Raw genomic sequence first — 24,988 nt, 5'->3', positions numbered from 1 at the left:
TATATATATATATATATATATATATATATATATATATATATATATATATATATATATATATATATATATATATATATATATATATATATATATATATACTAGAAGGTGGCCCGATTCTACGCATCGGGTATTCTAGAATTTACGTATTGTGTAATTAATGTATGATTTTTGTTATATATATATATATATATGTTGTTGTGTGTAGTTACCAAGTGTTTGTGTAGGAGCTGTACATGTTCTGGGTGTTGTCTGGGTGTGGCGGGGGGTGAGAGCGGTGTTGTGTGTGTGTGTTGCGTTGTTTGTGGAGCGCTGTGTGTCTGTAGCGTTGTGTGTGTATGTGTTGCGCGGTTTGTGTGGGTGTGGTGTGTTTTGGGGGGAGGTATGTTTTGTGCAATGTGTGTGTTGCATGATATGTGCGTATATTTATGTATGCCGCGGTGTTTGTGTGTTGGGTGTTGTGTGTGTGCAGCGTTGTCTGTGTGTGTGGGTGACTGTGTAGGGCGGTGTTTGTGGTTCCCAGTGTGTGTGTGGTGTGTTGTGTGTGTTGGGGGAGGTGTGCACCACCCATCGTGCTCCATCCGCCATGCTGCGCACTCCCAAATGTGCTCCATCCGCCATGCTGCGCACTCCCAAACGTGCTCCATCCGCCATGCTGCGCACTCCCAAACGTGCTCCATCCGCCATGCAGCGCACTCCCAAACGTGCTCCATCCGCCATGCTGCGCACTCCCAAACGTGCTCCATCCGCCATGCTGCGCACTCCCAAACGTGCTCCATCCGCCATGCTGCGCACTCCCAAACGTGCTCCATCCGCCATGCTGCGCACTCCCAAACGTGGTCCATCCGCCATGCTGCACACTCCCAAACGTGCTCCATCCCCCATGCTGCGCACTCCCAAACGTGCTCCATCCGCCATGCTGCGCACTCCCAAACGTGGTCCATCCGCCATGCTGCACACTCCCAAACGTGCTCCATCCCCCATGCTGCGCACTCCTCATCGTGCTCCATCCCCCATGCTGCGCACCCCCCATCGTGCACCAGCATCAGCCTCTCTCCTCCCAGCATCAGCCTCTCTCCTCCCAGCATCAGCCTCTCTCCTCCCAGCATCAGCCGCTCTCCTCCCAGCATCAGCCGCTCTCCTCCCAGCATCAGCCGCTCTCCTCCCAGCATCAGCCGCTCTCCTCCCAGCATCAGCCGCTCTCCTCCCAGCATCAGCCGCTCTCCTCCCAGCATCAGCCGCTCTCCTCCCAGCATCAGCCGCTCTCCTCCCAGCATCAGCCGCTCTCCTCCCAGCATCAGCCGCTCTCCTCCCAGCATCAGCCGCTCTCCTCCCAGCATCAGCCGCTCTCCTCCCAGCATCAGCCGCTCTCCTCCCAGCATCAGCCGCTCTCCTCCCAGCATCAGCCGCTCTCCTCCCAGCATCAGCCGCTCTCCTCCCAGCATCAGCCGCTCTCCTCCCAGCATCAGCCGCTCTCCTCCCAGCATCAGCCGCTCTCCTCCCAGCATCAGCCGCTCTCCTCCCAGCATCAGCCGCTCTCCTCCCAGCATCAGCCGCTCTCCTCCCAGCATCAGCCGCTCTCCTCCCAGCATCAGCCGCTCTCCTCCCAGCATCAGCCGCTCTCCTCCCAGCATCAGCCGCTCTCCTCCCAGCATCAGCCGCTCTCCTCCCAGCATCAGCCGCTCTCCTCCCAGCATCAGCCGCTCTCCTCCCAGCATCAGCCGCTCTCCTCCCAGCATCAGCCGCTCTCCTCCCAGCATCAGCCGCTCTCCTCCCAGCATCAGCCGCTCTCCTCCCAGCATCAGCCGCTCTCCTCCCAGCATCAGCCGCTCTCCTCCCAGCATCAGCCGCTCTCCTCCCAGCATCAGCCGCTCTCCTCCCAGCATCAGCCGCTCTCCTCCCAGCATCAGCCTCCCCCAGCATCAGCCTCCCTCCTCCCAGCATCAGCCTCCCTCCTCCCAGCATCAGCCTCTCTCCTCCCAGCATCAGCCTCTCTCCTCCCAGCATCAGCCTCTCTCCTCCCAGCATCAGCCTCTCTCCTCCCAGCATCAGCCTCTCTCCTCCCAGCATCAGCCTCTCTCCTCCCAGCATCAGCCTCTCTCCTCCCAGCATCAGCCTCTCTCCTCCCAGCATCAGCCTCTCTCCTCCCAGCATCAGCCTCTCTCCTCCCAGCATCAGCCTCTCTCCTCCCAGCATCAGCCTCTCTCCTCCCAGCATCAGCCTCTCTCCTCCCAGCATCAGCCTCTCTCCTCCCAGCATCAGCCTCTCTCCTCCCAGCCTCAGCCTCTCTCCTTCCAGCCTCCCGCAGCATCAGCCTCTCCTTCCAGCCTCCCTCAGCATCAGCCTCCCCTTCCCAGCCTTCCCCAGGATCAGCCTCTCTCCTCCCAGCCTCCTTCCTCCCAGGCTCCCCCTCCCAGCCTCCTTCAGCATCAGCCTTCCCCTCCCAGTCTCCCCCAGCATCAGCCTCCCCCTCCCAGCCTTCCCCAAGATCAACCTCTCTGCTCCCAGCCTCCTCCAGCACGCCGTGCTCCTCTGCCGACACTCACACACCCGATCGCATACACTCACACACACCCGATCGCATACACTCACACACACCCGATCGCATACACTCACACACACAGACACTGACGATATCGCACATACGCGCTCACATTCACAACATCCGGAGATACCACATGCTTCTGGCCATGTGATCCTCCGTCAGGTCCTGGAAGGTCACAACAGCACAGTATCGAGGCCGAGAAGCAAGCGATATCGCCGGATGCTGTGAGTGTGTGGATGCCATGTGATGTGTGTGGATGCCATGTGATGTGTGTGGATGCCATGTGATGTGTGTGGATGCCATGTGATGTGTGTGGATGCCATGTGATGTGTGTGTGAGGTGTGTGAGGTGTGTGTGTGTGAGGTGTGTGTGTGTGAGGTGTGTGTGTGTGTGAGGTGTGTGTGTGTGTGAGGTGTGTGTGTGTGTGAGGTGTGTGTGTGTGTGAGGTGTGTGTGTGTGTGAGGTGTGTGTGTGTGTGAGGTGTGTGTGTGTGTGAGGTGTGTGTGTGTGAGGTGTGTGTGTGTGAGGTGTGTGTGTGAGGTGTGTGTGTGAGGTGTGTGTGTGAGGTGTGTGTGTGAGGTGTGTGTAGGTGTGTGTGTGTGTAGGTGTGTGTGTGTGTAGGTGTGTGTGTGAGGGTGAGGTGTGTGTGTGTGTGTGTGTGTGAGAGTGAGTGTGATCTGATGTGTGTGTGTATGTGTGTGTGTGTGTGCGTGTGGATCTTCCGCCGCTGCAGGACCTTGATGCGCTTGTAACCATGTTGTACAGTACTCACCTCCGTGACAGCCGTGTCAGTTCGGGGAATGCGCGGAGGGGCCAGAGCTAGCGTGCATTGCGTGAGGGGGGCGGGGCGTGGCGTGGCCGAATTGCCAATGCCTGCAAGGTGCCGGGGCGAGAGGCCAATCTGTGGGGGGGGGAGCCTGGGCGAGCCCAGCGGCCAATCAGCTTTGTGTCACCGTAAGGACACAATTTTGGAGCAAGACAGACAGACAGAATAAGGCAATTATATATATATATATATATATATACATACATACACATACACACATACACATACACATACACACACACACACACAGTGCCTACAAGTAGTCTTCAACCCCCTGCAGGTTTGATAAGATGCAAATAAGTTAGAGCCTGCAAACTTCAAACAAGAGCAGGAATTATTAACAGATGCATAAATCTTACAAACCAACAAGTTATGTTGCTCAGTTAAATCTTAATAAATTTTCAACATAAAAGTGTGGGTCAATTATTATTCAACCCCTAGGTTTAATATTTTGTGGAATAACCCTTGTTTGCAATTACAGCTAATAATCGTCTTTTATAAGACCTGATCAGGCCGGCACAGGTCTCTGGAGTTATCTTGGCCCACTCCTCCATGCAGATCTTCTCCAAGTTATCTAGGTTCTTTGGGTGCCTCATGTGGACTTTAATCTTGAGCTCCTTCCACAAGTTTTCAATTGGGTTAAGGTCAGGAGACTGACTAGGCCACTGCAACACCTTGATTTTTTCCCTCTTGAACCAGGCCTTGGTTTTCTTGGCTGTGTGCTTTGGGTCGTTGTCTTGTTGGAAGATGAAATGATGACCCGTCTTAAGATCCTTGATGGAGGAGCGGAGGTTCTTGGCCAAAATCTCCAGGTAGGCCGTGCTATCCATCTTTCCATGGATGCGGACCAGATGGCCAGGCCCCTTGGCTGAGAAACAGCCCCACAGCATGATGCTGCCACCACCATGCTTGACTGTAGGGATGGTATTCTTGGGGTCGTATGCAGTGCCATCCAGTCTCCAAACGTCACGTGTGTGGTTGGCACCAAAGATCTCGATCTTGGTCTCATCAGACCAGAGAACCTTGAACCAGTCTGTCTCAGAGTCCTCCAAGTGATCATGAGCAAACTGTAGACGAGCCTTGACATGACGCTTTGAAAGTAAAGGTACCTTACGGGCTCGTCTGGAACGGAGACCATTGCGGTGGAGTACGTTACTTATGGTATTGACTGAAACCAATGTCCCCACTGCCATGAGATCTTCCCGGAGCTCCTTCCTTGTCCTTGGGTTAGCCTTGACTCTTCGGACAAGCCTGGCCTCGGCACGGGTGGAAACTTTCAAAGGCTGTCCAGGCCGTGGAAGGCTAACAGTAGTTCCATAAGCCTTCCACTTCCGGTTGATGCTCCCAACAGTGGAGACAGGTAGGCCCAACTCCTTGGAAAGGGTTTTGTACCCCTTGCCAGCCTTGTGACCCTCCACGAGCTTGTCTCTGATGGCCTTGGAATGCTCCTTTGTCTTTCCCATGTTGACCAAGTATGAGTGCTGTTCACAAGTTTGGAGAGGGTCTTAATTACTCAGAAAAGGCTGGAAAAAGAGATAATTAATCCAAACATGTGAAGCTCATTGTTCTTTGTGCCTGAAATACTTCTTAATACTTTAGGGGAACCAAACAGAATTCTTGTGGTTTGAGGGGTTGAATAATAAATGACCCTCTGAATAAACTTTTCACAATTTAAAAAAAAAAAAAATAAAAAAAGAAATAACATTCTTTTTTGCTGCAGTGCATTTCACACTTCAAGGCTGATCTACAGTCCAAAAGTCACAATGCCAAGTTAATTCCGAATGTGTAAACCTGCTAAATCTGCAGGGGGTTGAATACTACTTGTAGGCACTGTGTATATGTATGTATGTATGTATGTATGTATGTATGTATGTATGTATGTATATATATGTGTAATATATATATTAGTATGTGTGTGTGTGTGTGTGTATATATATATATATATATATATATATATATATATATATATATATTAGTATGTATATCTATTATATTAGTATGTGTATGTGTGTGTATATGTGTATATATATATATATATAATATATTAGTATGTGTATCTATCTTTATTTAATAATAATATCCACAGATATTTTGAGACCCATGTTTATCGAATTCATTGTTTTTATTTAATCCCATTGCCATAAGGTGTAAAGTTCAGTTCCTTTCCATGCTGACTTTTTACATTTGTGACAGGATGGCTCTTTCTAAAAAGGTCACAGAATATGTTCATGATCCTGTGATAAGATGCCACCATTGTAACAAGTCAGTTCATGAAATTTCTTACCTTCTAAATATTCCACTGCGGAACTGATAATAAATAGGTTGGCCATGGCGAGGCAGACCACGTAAATTTGAGAGATCACGGAGTACTGAAGTGCGTAGTGCATAAGTCACCAGTGCTCTGCTGACGCAGTAACGGAGTCCAATCCTTTGGTATTTAACACAACAATAGAGATCGTGTGTCGGTGGCATCATGACATGACTTTCCATGACTGAGCAGATGCGCGCAAAATCACCAAGCACAATGCTATGTTCTAGATGGAGTGGTGTAAGGCAGCTGTCGTTATACTCAGTGGTAACGTGGAGCAGTGGTAACATGATCTGTGGAGTGGCAGGTCACTCTGCTCTTCGCTGCCAGGCTGATGGACGGGTCTGGGTTTGGTGAATGCCAGGAGAACCTGCCTGACTGTATTGTGCAGGCTGTATAGTTTGGTGGAGGAGGCATGATACTGTGGAGTTGTTGTTTTTCATTCCAGTGAAGGGAAATCTTACTGGCCAGCATAACTATACAGTTTTTACAGTTGTAGCATCCATGTTTGTGGGAAGAGTTTGGTGAAGGCTCTTTGCCATTCCAGAAGGCAGAACTGGATGAATTTCATCTGGAAAAGCTTCATCTTCTCCTGAGTCCTGACCTTGATGAGATCTGGGCTCACAATCTCCGTTCTAATTCATCCATATCTGATGCCAATAATGATCTTCTTGGTGAAGATGCAAAAATTCCAACAGACTCCACCAAAATCTTGTACACGTCGTTCCCAGAACAGTGTGAGCTGCTCTAACTACAGAGCGGGCGACCAGCTCCTTAGTAGATTTCAGGTGTCCTGCTCCTGTAGATGGTCCAATAGTTTTGTTCATAAAGTGTACATAGGAGCAAACAACATATATTTGTATTATGTTGTGTAATGTGTAAGGTACGTGGATACACTCCCAGGCTTTTTTCTTTGCTTTTTTTTTTTTTTTGTATCTTAAATGTAATTTTCTGTTATCTGTTTATTATTGAAGATCACCTGGGCTCTGTATCCACCATTCAGCTGCTGCAGGACATGGCCACCAAGTTCTGCAAACTGTGCTACCTGATCGGTCAGAACGGAGCGTCACTCAGCAACTTCCTCCGTGGAGCCAAGGACGCCCGAAGCCTTTCCATTCTGGAGCATTCCAGCATCTTCTTGGACAGTTACACAGAGTAAGTGTGCTGATTTTTCTTCAGACTTCCTCTTGGTGCGTTATGTGAAGACATTCTTCCACTGTTATCACTTACTGCGCTGAGAACACTCCACTCCATTATCACTGACCTAATAAAAAAAAAAAAAGTACAGCTGTAGAGCTTTTCTGTTATACATCTTAATATCCGGTTGTACCACTTGTTTCAGGTATTGCACTTCTCTTTCCAACTTCCTGGTTATGGGAGGATTTTCGCTTCTCTCCAAATCAGCAATGTAAGTACCATGGAAGTACGGGTGTCAGGAAAGGATCTGGATACATCTGTCAAAGGTCATGATTGTCAGCTGGCTCAGTAGTTAAATGATGTGCTTACCAATAAGAGAAAGGTGAAGATTATCAGTCCATTTTGTTCCCTTTTGAAGGGACACAAATCTGTTTCATTGACATTTCTGTTCAATTGTCATTTTATTGTTCCCTGTAATCATGTAGAAAAGGGCCCTAGCACCACTTCGTATAAATAGTTACATGTGCCATGTGCCAAAGTTAACATGAATACAACAACAAACTACACATTTGAGCCACCAAATAAACCCTCAATAATTAATTATGAGTAGTCAGTGGACCATAGCAGCTAAAGTGCGTGAAAATCATTTTATTAAGAATTTTGTTTTCCTGCACTCTCAGTATATGCAATGCATGGGCAGATTATCCACTCCTTAGAGACATTCAAGCCACACTCTACACCATCCACACGAGCTACAGCAGGCGGTTAGGTAGTTTATTGTGGTATAATTATTGTGCTTCCTTGCATACCGTAATCATATACTTACTTTTATAACAACCAGGTATTATTGTAATATGCGAACTATGTATGACTTCATTATACAATTGTCCAGATAGGTTGCCTCTCTGTTGTGAGTTTTAACTCAATTTTAAATAGTTTCATGATGCTTTTTTTACCACTATTTGTTAATAAAATGGTTTTCATGCACTTTAGCTGCTATGGTCCACTGACTAATCATTACAATTAATTATTGAGGGTTTATTTGGTGCCTCATATGTGCAGTTTGTTTGTTGTATTCATGTTCCCTGTAATCAGCCATTTCTGACCGGAGACAGACGTTAACCTTCAGATTTGGTCTGAAAATTTTATTAACCGGTCCACCTTTTAAGGGAGCAAAAACTCTTAATGGGAATCTGTCAGCAGGTTTTTGCTATGTAACCTGAGGACAACATGTTGTAGGGGTTAAAAACAATCAACTATGCCTCTCTTATCGGGCTGTTTACTTAAACTAAAGGCTTCTATCACCTAGCGATTATCACTGCTGGACAACATCATGCACAGGGCAGTCCAGCACACTCCCTACTGTGATTAACACCTCACTGTCCATATACAATCTCTATAGAGAGCCTAGTGTGGGCTGGACAGCTCTCTGTTCTGCTGCTTTGCTAAATCTAAAGCCTCTGATTTGTGTCAGAATGGTAGTAATTTAAGTGATACATCGTTGGATTCAGAGTCTCTTTGCCTACGTTCTGTTTCTCTCAGATGAGGTAGCAAAAACCTGCTGACAGATTCACATTAAAATCAATGTCAGTAAGTTGATTGCTATTTAACGAGAGTGGCATAATGTATGAGTGGAGAGCCTGGTTATGCCAGAGACATGTCACTTGCTCAGCAGCTTGCTATGGTTTCAATACAATCAATGTTTTATCAGCAGGAGCTTATCACTACCAGACTATGTCACATGCAAACAATTACAGCTAATCTGTACAAACCCTCCACCACCACTGATTGTCACCAAGGTGCCAATGTACTATGTACACTGGAAGCTGCCATTCAGGGGTTTGGGCGGGATTATGCAGAGATCTACAGCAGAGAAAATGGTGATTTTATCGAAACTGCACCAAGCAGTCCAGTAGGTGACACATCGCTAGAATCTGTCTCTGCATTATAAAATATACTCACAGCAGACAGTCCAGTTAGCCCAGGCCAACACATCTAATGCACAAACAGGATGCAGACAAAACAAACTAATACCTCATATATATTTTATATATATTTTCTCTGATGCCTCATTGGGGGACACAGGACCATGGGTGTTATGCTGCCTATCCATAGGAGGACACTAAGTAGATGCAAAAGCATAGCTCCTCCTCTGCAGTATACACCCCCTGGCCGGGCCAGGCAGTCTCAGTTTTAGCTTAGTGTCTGTAGGAGACACATCTTTCAAGGTTTTGTTATTTTTTGAGGGCGACTGTTTCCTTTTGGGACCGATCTCCCAATACCATCAACGGGCGGGAACGCGGAGTGTTGCCTCCACGTACCCCCTCCTGCGACGCTGGATCCTGGGCTGCCTTTTACTGGACAACGGGTCCCACAGACACCGATTTTTCCAGAGCCCAGGGCAGAGGCACAATTCTTCAGCCCCTCTTTGCAGGCTCTGATTTGAACATGGCACCTGTGTGGCCGGACACAGCCGCTGACTCTATTTCCACTGCCTGGACTGAGGCAGTGTTAAGGTGAGATCCCCCCCTGACTGGTTTCCCAGACAAAGGGAGAAAAGACGGTGCAGCGAAGGCTCCCAGGACTGCTGAATTTACAGTATTTATTATGAGAAAGTCCCTTGCTGATTGCAAGGAGGAGAGCCCCAGGGATCCTGATCAGTGTTAATTTTTCTCTAACTGGGTGCTGGCTGGAGGAGGGGGGAGGGAAGTCCCTCGCTGTTTGCAGAAAATCCTGCACAGATAATTTACCGGTGGCGGGGGGAGGGCCCAGAGCTCAGGAACACAGTTTGTTTATTTGCTCTGCTTATTTGCTCTAGCTGCGTGCTCTGATTGCAGGAAAGCCGGCAGAGATAATCCTCCGGCGACAAACTGTGTGCTGACTGGAGGGAGGGGGAGAAAAACTGTCACAGAGGCTCCCTTCCCGCCGTTTTTTGCTACCGACAGCAGGGGGGCACACTGACTTCTTGTTGGCGCTCTTTTAGCGCTAAGCCCCGCCCCCACGGGCTGTGATAAGAGCACCCCCCCACCCCCACCCCCCCCCCCGGAAAGTGTGCAAAGTTCTCCACAGAGCTTACTCTTTCCTGAGGACGCAGGGACATCTGCTGATTCTGGTGAGGTACCTGCTTCACTTGTAGCTCTGCTGAGCATTGCTCCTGGAATTCTAAGGGTACTAAGAGATTATTCAGCCTGCACTGCTTGCCACGCTGAGCTACCTCTTCTCTCTGAGAGTCCTGTGCCCCTATAGCCCCCCAAGACCCCCCCCCCCCCCCCACGCCACCACCGCCGCAACAGTCAGCCCAGAGCCTAGGGCTCCCAGCCCACCGGAATGGGCACAGTTTCTGTCCCAATCCATGGAAAAACTGTCACAGAACCTGGTGCTGGCTATGCAATGTCATCCTCCACACCCTTCTGGGTCCCTGGACGGAACGCAGCCTGAGGATACCCCTATGGAGGATCCTTCTGAGGTAATCCGGGCACATGCTTCACCGGTTGCAGGGATCAGGAAAAGAGCACACGGCCGGGTGTCTCCAGCACTCTCTCATGGCCCCCATGGCTCTCCCTCGGGAGCACACAGGGCAGGCTCTCCCACACGCTCCACGGCTGCTGAAGAGCTGGAGGAGGGAGAATGCTGTTTGTACCAGGAGGATTCCTTGGTTTCATCCTCCCCAGATGATCAAACTGCAATAGACTCCCTTATAGCAGCAGTCAACCAAACTCTGCATGTGGAGGATTCCCCATCCACTACCACTGACCATGCGGTCTCCTTTAAGAGGGCAAGGAAACCCCAAAAAGGTTTTCGCTGATAACCTTTCAGGATATCCTCACAAAGCAAAGGGAGAAGCCTGACAGGCGCTTCGGTAACCAAAAACTCATGGAGTCCCGGTACCCTTTTGCCTCACCTGCCCCTAAGGGCTGGGCCGATCTTCCGCCTTGCCACAAAGACGCTCCTGTCTCTACCCGATGGTTCCTCCACCAAGGACCCGACAGACAGACAGGTGGAGCACCTCGCCCGCTCTGCTTTTGAGGCTGCGGGTTCCTCCCTCTCGCCCTCCTTTGCCTCTGTGTGGGTCGCAAAGGCGATCTCGTTCTGAGAAGAATCCCTTACCACTTCGCTTGAGGAATCCCAGTTCACTCATACCTTCACAGAGGTAACAGCTCAAATTGCCGCTGCGGCGGAGTACCTCATGCAGGCCTCCATGGACGCTGCTACCTGCGCAGCGTTTGCCGCCTCAAATACCATAGCCATCTGTAGAGCTCTCTGGCTCCGACAATGGCGAGCGGACTCTGCCTCCAAGAAGTCTCTCTCGGGCCTTCCATTTTTTCCAGACCGATTTGTTTGGCGAACGTCTGGACAAGCTAATTTCTGACGCCACGGGAGGAAAGAGTACCTCCCTCCTCCAGCTGAAGTGCAGGACGACCTTCACCAGACGTCCACAGTCCTCTTTCCGCTCCTTCGGAACTCATTGGTTGGTCGACATCCCGTGCTGTCCCCGCCACCAGCCGTGGACTACGCAGGGACCGACCTTCTCAACTCTCCCCGAAACCCACTTCGTCATGGCAGCCTAGACCGAAACAGTCCAGGACTAGGGAGACTCGTTCACGATGTTTTCCCCCCTCATGACTCCTTCGGCGCCCCGGAAGACACACTCATTGTAGGAGGTCATCTGCGGCTCTTCCAACACATCTGGGCTGCCGCCTCAGATGACAAATGGGTGCGAGACCTTGTGTCTTCCGGTTACCAGGACCCGACCCCCGAGTCGGTTCTTTTTCTCAAACCCCCCAAAGACTCGAAAACGACGCAAAGCTTTTTTCTCAGCAATCCACTCGCTCCAAACAGCAGGAGTGAAATACCTGTCCCGGACGACGAGAAGTTCAGGGGTTTTTATTCCAACCTCTTTGTGGTCCCCAAAGAGGATGGGTCAGTTCGACCCATCCTGGACCTCAAACACCTGAACAAACATGTGCACGTACGGAGATTCAGAATGGAGTCCCTAAGGTCAATTATTGCATCCATGGTTGAAGGGGAATTCCTCGCCTCTATAGACATCAAGGACGTGTACCTGCACATACCCATCGCCCCAGATCACCAAAAGTTCCTCCGCTTCGCAGTTCAGGGCTCCCACTTTCAATTCGTAGCTCTACCCTTCGGCCTTGCCACCGCACCAAGGGTCTTCACCAAAGTCATGGTCCTTCACGCCAGGGGAGTAGTCGTTCTCCCTTACTTGGACGACCTCCTCATCAAGGCCCCCTCCTTCCGCGACTGCTCAACCAGCGTACAGATCACTGTGGACACCCTATCCCGCTTAGGGTGGCTAGTGAATCTAGACAAATCATCCCCAGTCCAATCACGATCCATCACCTTCCTGGGCATGTCCCTGGACACCAGTCGGGGCTTGATCCTTCTCCCCCTAGACAAGGCGATCGCTCTTCAACAAGCGGTACGCTGCCTTCTACGTCCTCCTTCTCGCGCTATTTGATTCAGCATGAAGGTGCTCGGCAGGATGGTGGCGGCTATGGAAGCAGTACCCTTTGCTCAACTGTACCTTCGCCCACTGTAGCTAGCCCTTCTAGCGGCCTGGGACAAGAGCCCCCTCTCCCTGGACAGACATCTTCACCTGACGCCTTCAGTCAGGTACGCACTCCGCTGGTGGCTTCGGTCCTCATCCCTATCGAAGGGGAGATCTTTTCTCCCAGTGAACTGGCTGGTCCTGACCACGGACGCCAGCCTCCTAGGCTGGGGGGAGCAGTGTACCGACACCATACTGCTCATGGACGTTGGACTCCCCAGGAGTCTTCCCTACCCATAAACATCCTGGAAATCTGCGCGATCTTCCTCGCGCTCAGGGCGTTCTGCCCTCTGCTAGCGGGTCATCAGATTCGAGTCCAATCGAACAATGCGACATCTGTAGCCTACATCAATCGGCAGGGGGACACCTGCAGCAAGGCAGCTTATCTCGAGGGCCACAGTATCCTCAGCTGGGCCGAATCGACAGGGTCAGTGATATTAGCGGTACACATACCGGGAGTAGAGGACTGGTCAGCAGACTTCTAAGTCGCCAAGGCCTGGCCACCGGATGGTCTCTCCACCCAGAAGTGTTCCTACACATCTGCACTCGCTGGGGTACACCTGGCGTGGATCTAATGGCCTCAAGGTTGAACGCAAAGGTACCCGCGTTCATAGCCAGGTCACGCGATCCGCAGTCCATCGGCTTGGATGCTCTAGTCTGCTCCTGGCACCACTTCCACCTGCCTTACATATTTCTACCTCTGCTGCCGTGGGTAATTAGGAAAATCAAGGCAGAGGGAGTCCCGGTGATACTGATAGCACCGGACTGGCCCAGGCGCGCCTGGTACTCCGAATTAGTACAAGTACTCGTAGACGTACCGTGGCGCCTTCCAGACATCCCAGACTCGCTGACCCAAAGGCCCATTTCCCATCAGAACTCCAGAGCCCTGATGCTGACGGCATGGCCATTGAGACCTGGGTATTAACAAGAGCAGGATTCTCCCCCGCGGTTATCTCTACCATGATCAGCGCCCGAAAGCCTGCTTCGTCCCGCATTTACCACCGTACGTGGAAAATCTTCCTTTCATGGTGCAGGGAAACTAACATACAGCCTATGCCTCTGGCCATCCCCAGAATTCTTGGTTTTTTTTTTTGTTTTTTTTCTCTGCAGGTTGGCTCGCAGTTCCCTTAAGGGGAAGGTCTCAGCGCTCTCAATCTTCTACCAATGCCGCCTGCCTCAAAAACCGCAGGTCAAGACCTTCCTCCAGGGCGTTTCCCATCTAGTTTCCCCATACAAACGGCCGCTGGACCCATGGGACCTCAATCTCGTTCTGGACGGTCTCCAGAGGTCCCCCTTTGAACCTCTCAAGGAATCCTCCCTTGCGCTTCTGTCCTGGAAGGTAACGTTCCTGGTGGCAATTACGTCCATCAGACTGGTTTCGGAGCTAGGAGCACTCTCTTGCCACAAGCCTTTTCTGATTTTTCACCAGGACAAGGTGGTTCTGCGCCCCCTTCCGGATTTTCTTCCAAAGGTTCCTACCCTATTTCATTTGAACGAGGACATTGTTCTGCCTTCCTTTTGTCCACACACAGTTCATAGGGTGGAAAGGTCTCTGCATTCGTTAGACCTCGTCAGAGCTCTCAGATATTACATATCCAGGACAGCCCCCTTTAGGAAAACAGACTCTTTGTTCGTCATTCCTGAGGGGCCTAAGAAGGGACAGGCAGCTTCAAAGGCGACTCTGGCTCGCTGGATTCGCTCTGCGATCCAGGAAGTCTACCGCTTGCAACTCAAGCCCATTCCTAGTGGGCTGCGGGCTCATTCCACGCTAGCAGTTGGCGCTTCGTGGGCCATTCGGCATCAGGCTTCAGTGGAACAGGTGTGTAAGGCTGCGACCTGGTCCAGCCTACATACGTTTTCAAAGCATTACAGAATCAATACCCAGGTTTTCAGCTGAGGCAAATATGGGTAGGACAATTCTGTAAACGGCAGTAGAGCACCTTCTCTCAGTAGGTGCTCCAGGCTGTCTGGGACTGGTTCCTAGTCCTTGGGTTGCGTTGTCTTTTTATTTTTCTCACCCATGGACTGCTTTAGGACGTCCCATGGTCCTGTGTCCCCCAATGAGGCGTCAGAGAAAAACGGATTTTTGTGTACTCACCGTAAAATCGTTTTCTCTTAGCCATCATTGGGGGACACAGCACCCACCCTGTTGCCCTGTTGGGCCTTGGTTCTCTCAGTACCTTATTTGGTTATGACTCTTTTTCTCATGTTCCTCTGTTGAGAAGTTTTTACTGTTTTGTTTCCTACTGCTTGTGTACTAAAACTGAGCTTGCCTGGCCCGGCCAGGGGGTGTATACTGCAGAGGAGGAGCTATGCTTTTGCATCTACTTAGTGTCCTCCTATGGATAGGCAGCATAACACCCATGGTCCTGTGTCCCCCAATGATGGCTAAGAGAAAACGATTTTACGGTGAGTACTCAAAAATCTGTTTTTTTGCACCTTTTTTTATACGGGGTGCAGCTGGGCCTTTTAATACAGGCTGTGCATAGTGGAATCTCTGTCCCTTTGTGTGCTGCAGTGAGTAGTGTCCGGGTAACCCGCCTAATCTAATAGTATGGGCGTGGTAATAGGTTGCTGGCTGGACACCATGCGCGTACAAGTGTGAACCGCGCACTATGCGCGCCACTAGTGTGCAATTTACCTTGCACCTGTGAAGTGTCCATGTTGAGAGGTTTGTCTGCATCCTGTTTGTGCTTTAGATGTGTTGGCCTGGGCTAACTGGACTGTCTGCTGTGAGTATATTTTATAATACATTTTTGGGGGCGTTTTTATCTCCTCTTTTTGTTGCTATTTTTAATCTGTCTCTCTGCCCCTAAATCATGCTGCTCTCCTATTCAATAGGAAAAATCACCTGACAGATTCCTTTTTTTTAAGGCCATGATCACATGTTTAATAATCTGTTAGAACGGATCCACCAGCAATCCGTTGGCAAAAAAGTTGTGCAGACTTAATTTTTTTTTTTGTCCATTTTTAACCCCTTCACGACTGAAGACATAATGGTACGTCCTAAACCATGAAGGGGTGATCACCACCGGCTGATGCGGTGAGCCGGTGGAGATCCCCGCACGTATCTGATGATATGAACAGCAGACGTGTGCCCTGCAGGTGGATCTGCGATCCAGCCGCTCCTGTTAACCCCTTTAATCGCACTGGGAAAAGCGGGGAACGCACCCTTTCCCCACCACCATTGGAGGCACCATGACGTGATCACTGAGAACCGATGGTTGCCATGGTCGCACAGGGTCATATGGTAATTCCTGTCACTATCATGGCGTAGTTCTTGTTACAGCCAGGAGAGCAGCATTTGTGTACAGCTCTGATCAGCAGAAATTAATCAACGATCAGTCTGCTGATCCTTATAGCCCCCTAGGGGACTTGTAAAATAAAAGTAAAAAAAAGTTTTAAATTAAAAAAAATCTAAGTTCAAATCTCCTCATTGACAATTAAAGGGTTAAAATATACAGTATATAATCACACACACACACACACACACACACACACACACACACACACTATTGCCGCTTTCAGAAATACCCGTTCTAGGAAAATATACAATCAATTAATCTGATCAGTAAACTGTGTAGCGGCAAAAAAAATTCCAATCACCAAAATTACGTTCTTTGGTCTTCGCAAATTTTGCGCAAAATGCAATAACAGGCGATTAGAACATAGCATCTGCGCAAAAATGGTACCGTTAAAAATGTCAGCTTGAGACGCAGAAAATAAGCAATCACTTTTTTTGTACAAACTTATGAATTTTTTTAACCCCTTAGATAAAAGTAAACCTATTCATGTTTGGTGTCTACGAACTTGTACTGACCTGAGGCATCACATTGACACATCAGTTATACCATACAGTGAACACGGTGAATAAAATATGCCAAAAATAATTGTGCGATAGCACTTTTTGTTTTTCACACTTTAAACAGTACACTATATGGTAAAAATTATGGTTTTATTTAAAAGTACAACTCGTCCTGCAAAAGAAAAGTCCTCGTATGGCAAGATTGACGTAAAAATAAAGTTACGGCTCTCAGAAGGAAGGTGAAAAAAAACGGAAAGTGCAAAGTCGGCTGGTCATGAAGAGTTAAAGACACTGTCCCAATCTTTGCAATATACTCACCCCAATAATTCAGTGAACTAACAATGTATGTTGATGTTCGGTGTTGTATGTGAGGACCTCGTGTTACATGACTGATGTATGGATCTTTTCTCAGCAGGAGGAATAATGATGAAGAGCGTTGTAAATTGTGCAGTTTTACTTTGTTAACCACATTACTGTTCAGTTGATTGGACATAAATGTATACTACAGGCCATAGACGGGCTTTTTAGGTTGGCTGAGTTTAAAGGGAACCTGTCGCCACTTTTTTGGCGTCTAAGCTGCAGCCACCACCACCGGGCTCTTATATACAGCATTCTAACATGCTGTATATAAGAGCCCAGGCCGCTGTGAGAACATAAAAAACAAACACTTTATAATACGTACCTAACGGTCGCGCAGTTGGCCATATGGACGTCTCCGGTGCCGACGCCTCCTCTTTTGGCCATCTTTGTTCTCCTTCTCTAGCCGCGGTGCATGACGCATCCGACATCATACACACTTGCCGGCATTCAGGTCCTGAGCAGGGCAGATCAAAGTATTGTAGTGTGCCTGCGCAGGATCGGCGAGTGTGTATAACGTAGACTCGTCATGCACCGCGGCTTCAGAAAGAGGATGAAGATGGCCGAAAGAGGAGGCACCGGAGAACGGAGATGCCCATATGGCCAACCGCGCGACCGTTGGGTAAGTATTATAAAGTGTTTTTTATGTAGTCAGAGCGGCCTGGGCTCTTATATTACAGCATGTTAGAATGCTGTATATAAGAGCCCGGTGGTGGTGGCCGCAGCTTATAGCCAAAAAAAGTGGTGACAGGTTCCCTTTAATATTTTCCCTCTATGTGCATACATTTCTCACCTTTTAATTTATGATTTTAACTTTAGGGACTTCTTCAGTAAAAACCAAGCTCTGGTCCAGAGTCTCTGCCATGGGACAGATGAGGGTACCTCTATTCCTGAAACACTCAGTTCCCTCTTCTTTTCACCAATGATGAGACTGCATGAGTATGCCAGACTATTACTGAAGCTCGCCATGTGCTTTGAAGTGGTAAGATTATGCGTTTTAATGTTGCTTCAATAGTTATAAATGTTTTTTTGTGCATTCTTTTTATTGCTTTTAATGTTTTTCCTCTTTTCCTATACTGATGTAATATTTTCTCTTTCATAGGGGCTAGCCATTCTAGGCACTGTCTTGTAAAGATTCATACAGTACTAAGACTCCTTTTAGTACCAGTTGTAATATTTTACTTTTGTTCACAAGAAGTAGCTGTGCTGTAATATTGAATATTATAATAGGGCTTTTAAAGCGAACCTGTCACCAGGTTTTTCCCTTATGAGCTGTGGCCACCACCAGTGATCCCTTATATACAGTATTGTGGAATGGTGTATATAAGAGCCCAGACCGCTCTGTATAAAGTAAAAAAAACAAACAAAACACCTTTATTATACTCACCTAGAGGGCGGTCTGGTCCAGTGGGTGTCACTGGTCTTAGTCCGGCTCCTCCTGCATCTTATCCGATCGTTGTAGTCCCTCTTCTGAGGCTCGCGTGAATGACGCATCCTACGTCATCCACACAAGCCGGTATTGCGTTCCTGCACAGGCGCACTTTGATCTGCCCTGCTGGGCGCAGATCAAAGTATTGTAGTGCGCATGCACAGGGGGGTCTTTGACCTTTCCTCATGCCTGCGCATTACAATACTTTGATCTGCCGTCACCAGGGCAGATCCAAGTGTGCCTGCGCCGAAGCGCAATGCCAGCCTGTGCGTCATCCACACGGGGCTCAGAAGAAGGACGGCGATTGCAGCAGAGAGGAAACGCCTGACCCACAACCAATAACACCCAATGAACTGGCCCACCCCCTAGGTGAGTATTATTAAGGTGTCTTTTACGTTCTACAGAGTGGCCTGAGCTCTTATATACGGTATTCTAGAATACTGTATATAAGGGCTCACTGGTAATGGCCGCAGCTCATATGGGGAAAACCTGGTGACAGGTTCCCTTTTTAAGCTTGATTCTTTGTTATTTTTTGTATGGGAGCACACTGGACACTATAATAGCCTATGGTGTCCAGTGCTCCTTTATCAATCTCTGCAAAGTCACAGTCCCCTAGTGTCATTAATGGTGCTGGTGTCACACGAGCATGTGTAATCCCAGATACATGATTAAATCTGGTAGTAAGAGCTCAATCACTTAGTGGGACCAGGAATTATTACTGAATTGCTATTTATGGTGTATTAGCTGTAGTTCAGTGCCCTCGATCAACTACAATTGTTTTTCTTGTGGAATGTCGACATTCTACAATTATCTGCTATTTAAATATATAGCGTGGAAATTGTACATAATAGGGGTTTTATTAAGCCACTTTACTTTTATCAATTTTACTAAAATGCAAGATGGCACAAGAGGCACCTGATTTATTAAAAGCACATCTTCTAATAAGGCATGTTTCATGATAATTTACATATTCAAAAAATGTTTACATATTAGATGTACACAGGCAAATTTTCACATACATGTACCTTAATATATGCACATTGGCATATGTGTATAAGCAATCATAGGCATATTATTTACAAATACGCAAACATAAACACTGTCGTAACTAGAGTTTGATGGGCCCTGGTGCAAAGTTCTGACCTATACATCTTTCCCTCAGCACCCAGCTTTCCCACAATAGAGCATGGGAAAGCTGGGTGCTGAGAGATGTATAGCAGAGCATGGGAAAGCTGGTTGCTGAGGGAAAGAGCCTTTTTGCCTCAGCACAAAACATTCCCATCCCCCTGCTTGTATCGTTGTCCCCCCCCTTTGTACAGTGCTGGCCAAAAGTATTGGCACCCCTGCAATTCTGTCAGATAATAGTTTATTCTTGAAAATGATTGCAATCACAAATTCTTTGGTATTATCTTCATTTAATTTGTCTTCAATGAAAAAAAAACAAAAAAAAATTGTCATAAAGCCAAATTGGATATAATTCCACACCAAACATAAAAAAGGGTTGGACAAAAGTATTGGCACTGTTTGAAAAACCATGTGATGCTTCTCTAATTCAGGGCTGTGGAGTCGGAGTCGGAGTTAGTTTTGGTTGGAGTTGGTAGAAATGTACCGACTCCGACTCCAGCTTTAAAAAAAAAAATGTATTAATATTTCATAATTGAACTTTCATATGAATTTTATAAATGTTACTCAAATATATATGTTCTATCAAACTGTGAACAACAGTGATAAGCAGTTCTGCTGGAGATGGAGACATTTCTTACTTCTTGTGTGTCACTGTTCTCCACTGCCCTTATCTAATCTAATACTTGGTTAACCTCATGCTGCCCCAACCCCCCTACTTACAATGTATGAATTTAAGTGAAAATGTGTTGCAAATTCTTAGTAGTAAAGCTCCTCTTCTAGACTAGCGCAATAAGGATATTTGCTGATATTAATTATTTGAACTTTATTGAATAGGCACTCCTATTACAACGCGTTTCAGCAGAATTGCTTTCATCAGGTATAATAGGAGCATATGACTGCTCCTATTATACCTGATGAAAGCAATTCTGCGTCTTCCAAGCATCTCACAGCTGCCTGCTACTCAGAAGAGGAAGACTGTAAGAAGCATTATCCTTTCAACAAACTTTGCATCAGTTAACTGTGAGTACATGAGGAATAATAACAGTATTACTGACCACTATATCAGTTGTACGACCTGGCAATAAGTTTGTACAATTGTTTTTAGGAAAAACAATTGTCATTTGGATTGTGAATGCAGAATTAAAAACCTGAGAATGTCAAAGAAGCATCACATTAAATCAGCTGTATTTGAACATTTCACCATCACTCAAGATAGAAAACATTATGTCTGTCAGTGTATGACAAAAGATCCAGATGAAAACAAATGTTGTGAAGCCAAGATGAGTGCATATTCAGGCAAAAATAAAAATGCTCCTACCAGAGCTTCTAATCTAAAGAGACATTTACAGCGCTTTAATCCAGAAGTACTGAAAGCAGTGGATGAGAGACTGCATCCAAACCAATGAACCAGTGCCCAGCTCTTCCAGCCAAACAAAGGAGCAGAGAACTTTGCAGCCATCAGTTGTAAGATATTTTGTCAGTGGCAAAGTTACTGTGACAATGACAGTAGATACATTTAAAAAACAGATCATAGAGCTTGTTGTAAAGGATAGTGTGCCTATTTCATTATTTTCACGACCAGCTTTTATATGTCTGAATGGGGAAATGGCCCGCAAGCTTCGTGTTTCTCTGGAGAGAGAGAGTATTAGAAAATTAGTAATCGAAGAAACTTTTAAACAAAAGGAAGAACTTAAAAAAACTCTCAAGGGACGCTTTCTGTTTCTTAAAATGGATGCCTGCACACGTCACAGAGTGAACTATTTTGACATCAATGTCCGATTTGTTTGTGACAAAAATGAAATAGTTACCAAGACATTGGCAGTAAAAGACACCAAAGCTCATCACACCAGTGAGTTTCTCCAGGTCTTGGTGGAAAAGGTTCTACAAGACTATGAACTTAAAAAAGAGCAAGTTCTTTCTGTCGTAGCTGACAATGCTTCAAATATGATAAGTACTATTAAGCTAATGAATGAGAGTAATGATGGTGACCAGCAGCGGGAAGAACATTCTGGGTCCACACACACAGAAATGTTTGAAATAGAGGAACACAGTATTGTAACTGAGGAGCAAACTGAAGTTGCTTCAGATGAACAGCAACATGATAGTTTAGATGATCTTGTTGAAACTGTGTCAATATGTTCTTTCATTCATCACATGCGCTGTGTTGCGCATACGCTACAGCTGACTATAAGAGACAGTCTGCAAGAAGGACCTGCTGCTGCACTGATTGGCAAGGTGAGAAAATTGGCTACTGTTGTCAGAACCCCTAAAGTTGACTCAATTTTGAAGAGACGGGCTGGAAAAGGGGCAATTATTGATCAAGCCACACGATGGGGCAGTACTTACTTAATGATTCAGCGCTTGGTTGAACTGAAAACCTTTCTTGTAGACATGGCTAACCCTCAACTGACGCTAAATGAAAGTCAGTGGAATCGGGTGGCTGAGCTGGAAAAATTGCTAGAGCACCCATTTACAGTGACTAAAAAATTACAAGCAGAGGACTTAACTCCAGGTATTTTCTTAAAGGAGTGGAAGAACCTGATGTTTCGCCTGTCCCAAAGAGGAGGGTTAATTGCAAGTGGCATTGCTACATCAATGAAACGGAGAGAGGAGCTACTATTACAAAATAACATTCTTTTGGCAGCTGTTTATGTAGACCCAATGCATCGGATTCTTCTAGATGATCAACAGCTAAGTAAAGGAAAAGAAGCTCTGTTTGAAATAGCAGTAAGGATGAAAAGGTTGCAGAACAGTCAGGAGGAACAAGAAGAATTTGGTCGTCCTGCCACATCTTCACCCTCCTCATCAACTGATGAAGAATTTAATTTCGAAAAATATTTGGATCACAAGGACCGTGCAAAGCGTTCCCGCATAGAAGAAGTCATCCCCATCTAGGATGTTGCCCGAGTGGTTACTGCTTTGCCACCAACACAAGTTAGTGTAGAGAGGTTGTTCTCTGCTCTCAAAATAATTAGATCAGATTTGAGGGCATCCATGAAGGAGGATCTGACAGAGGCAACTTTTTCTGAGGACAAATGTATAGATTTCTTCTTATTAACTGCATAAGTGTTTGTTGCATATTTACTTACAGTTTAGAAAAGTTTATAAAAGTTATTTGCTATATTCTAATTGTATTCTAATAAATGTAGTTTTTGCTCTAAGTGGTCTGATTTACTTATATGATGGTGAGAAACTGAATAAGCACGATGTTAATATTTTACAACAGTAAATTTGTTGTTATGAATTGGCCATTTATGAAGGAGTCGGAGCCCGAACATGATAAAATCTCGGAGTCGCAACTGTGGCTTACCGACTCCACAGCCCTGCTCTAATTTGTGTAATTAACAGCACCTGTAACTTACCTGTGGCACCTAACAGGTGTTGGCAATAACTAAATCACACTTGCAGCCAGTTGACATGGATTAAAGTTGACTCAACCTCTGTCCTGTGTCCTTGTGTGTACCACATTGAGCATGGAGAAAAGAAAGAAGACCAAAGAACCGTCTGAGCACTTGAGAATCCAAATTTTGAGGAAGCATGAGCAATCTCAAGGCTACAAGTCCATCTCCAAAGACCTGAAAGTTCCTGTGTCTACGGTGCGCAGTGTCATCAAGAAGTTTAAAGCCCATGGCACTGTGGCTAACCTCCCTAGATGTGGAAGGAAAAGAAAAATTGATGAGAGATTTCCATGCAAGATTGTGTGGATGATGGATAAAGAACCTCACTAACATCCGAGGGTACAACAGTGTCAACCCGTACTATCCGTCGGTGTCTGAATGAAAAGGGACTGTATGGTCAGATACCCAGGAAGACCCTACTTCTTACCCCGAGACATAGAAAAGCCAGGCTGGAGTTTGCCAAAACTTACCTGAGAGCCTAAAACGTTTTGGAAGAATGTTCTCTGGTCATATAAGACAAAAGTAGAGCTTTTTGGGAAAAGGCATCAACATAGAGTTTACAGGAAAAAAAAAAAGGCATTCAAAGAAAAGAACACGGTCCCTACAGTCATACATGGCGGAGGTTCCCTGATGTTTTGGGGTTGCTTTCCTGCCTCTGGCACTGGACTGCTAGACCATGTGCATGGCATTATGAAGTCTGAAGACTACCAACAAATTTTGCAGCATAATGTAGGGCCCAGTGTGAGAAAGCTGGGTCTCCCTCAGAGGTTATGGGTCTTCCAGCAGGACAATGACCCAAAACACACTTCAAAAAGCACTACAAAATGGTTTGGGAGAAAGCACTGGAGACTACAAAAGTGGCCAGCAATGAGTCCAGACCTGAATCCCATAGAACACCTGTGGAGAGATCTCACAATGGTAGTTTGGAGAAGGCACCCTTCAAATCTCAGGGACCTGGAGCAGTTTGCCAAAGAAGAATGGTCTAAAATTCCAGCAGAGCATTGTAAGAAACTCCTTGATGGTTACCGGAAGTGGTTGTTCGCAGTTATTTTGGCTAAAGGTTGTGCAACCAAGTATTAGGCTAAAGATGCCAATACTTTTGTCTGGCCCATTTTTGGAGTTTTGTATGAAATGATCAATGATGCAGGTAAAATATATCTTTGTACCGTGTTAGCCAGTAGAGATAAAAAATGGTTTAAAAGAACTGAAGTCCTCAGTGGTTGATACCTTTTTAATGGCTAACCGAAAAGATGGTAATAGCAAGCTTTCAAGACTACTCAGGTCTCTTCATCAGGCATGGTATAACACAAAATCTGAAGAGTCACATATTTATACACAACAGGACATAGAATAGTGCAGTAAAAAAAAACAAACAAACAAGTTATATGAAACAGAACTCTCACTATTGGCAGGGGGGCAAACTGTTGTGGCAATATTTATGGCCACAGTTTGCTCCCCCCTGAAATAGTGAGAGTTCTGTTTCATATAACTTGGGGTTGTTTTTTTTTTACTCCACTATTCTATGTCCTGTTGTGTATAAATATGTGACTCTTCAGACTTTGTGTTATACCATGCCTGATGAAGAGACCTGGGTAGTCTTGAAAGCTTGCAATTATTACCATCTTTTCAGTTAGCCATTAAAAGGTATCAACCACTGAGGACTTCAGTTCTTTTAAACAATTTTTTTTGATCAATGATTTGATCTTTGTTTCATTCTTTCGTGTTTTTTTTTTTCATTGCAAGCAAAATAAATGCAGATCATACCAAAGAATTTGTGATTGCAATCATTTTCAAGAAGAAACTGAGTATTATCTGACAGAATTGCAGGGGTGCCAATACTTTTGGCCAGCACTTTATATAGTTCTCCAAATACTATAATGGCCCCCACATAGCCTTCCCTATAGTATAAAGGGTCCCACATAACCCTTCATATATTAGAATGCACCTCCATAGTCCTCCATGTATTATAATGCATTTCCCATAGTTCTCCATGTATTATAATTCACCCCATAGTCCTCTATATATTCTAATGCACCCCCATAGTCCTCCATGTATAAAGTAGCCCTCATAGCCCTCCAATTATAATGAATTTCTCATAGTTCTCCATGTATTATAATTCACCCTATAGTTCTCCATATATTATACTGCACCAAATAGTCCTCCATGTTTTATAATCCACCCCCATAATCCATTTATAAGGTAACCTCCATAGTTTTATATTATAATTATAGTATTGTATTATAGTATCATAACACAACCCCATAAACCTTCATTTTGCATTATGCAGCCCCATACTCCTCAATGTATACTGCACCCCTAGTCCATGTGTAAGGTGTCCTTCATGTTGTATAATGCATCCCCAAAGACCTCTATGTATAATACACCCCTATAGTCCATGTATAAGGTGTCCTTTATGTTTATTATGCAGCCTCCTAGACCTACATATATAATGCACTCCCCCAGGCCTCTGTGTAACTAGATCTCCATGTGTA

General features: G+C 46.4%; 1 protein-coding gene across 1 annotated transcript in view; it reads left to right on the top strand.

Moving 5' to 3' along the window:
- Positions 1-24,988, top strand: part of ALS2 (alsin Rho guanine nucleotide exchange factor ALS2) — a 195,351-nt gene that overhangs the window by 88,365 nt on the left and 81,998 nt on the right. Inside the window, exons 11-13 of the mRNA XM_075317602.1 lie at positions 6,651-6,831; positions 7,019-7,084; positions 17,364-17,526. Coding sequence (XP_075173717.1) covers positions 6,651-6,831; positions 7,019-7,084; positions 17,364-17,526 — 410 coding nt within the window. The remainder of the gene's footprint in view (positions 1-6,650; positions 6,832-7,018; positions 7,085-17,363; positions 17,527-24,988) is intronic.

The sequence above is a fragment of the Anomaloglossus baeobatrachus genome, chromosome 7 (genome assembly GCF_048569485.1).
Source record: "Anomaloglossus baeobatrachus isolate aAnoBae1 chromosome 7, aAnoBae1.hap1, whole genome shotgun sequence".
NCBI classification, from domain to species: domain Eukaryota; kingdom Metazoa; phylum Chordata; class Amphibia; order Anura; family Aromobatidae; genus Anomaloglossus; species Anomaloglossus baeobatrachus.
The sequence above is the reverse complement of the archived record's forward strand: the minus strand, read 5'-3'. Positions and strand labels throughout refer to the sequence as shown.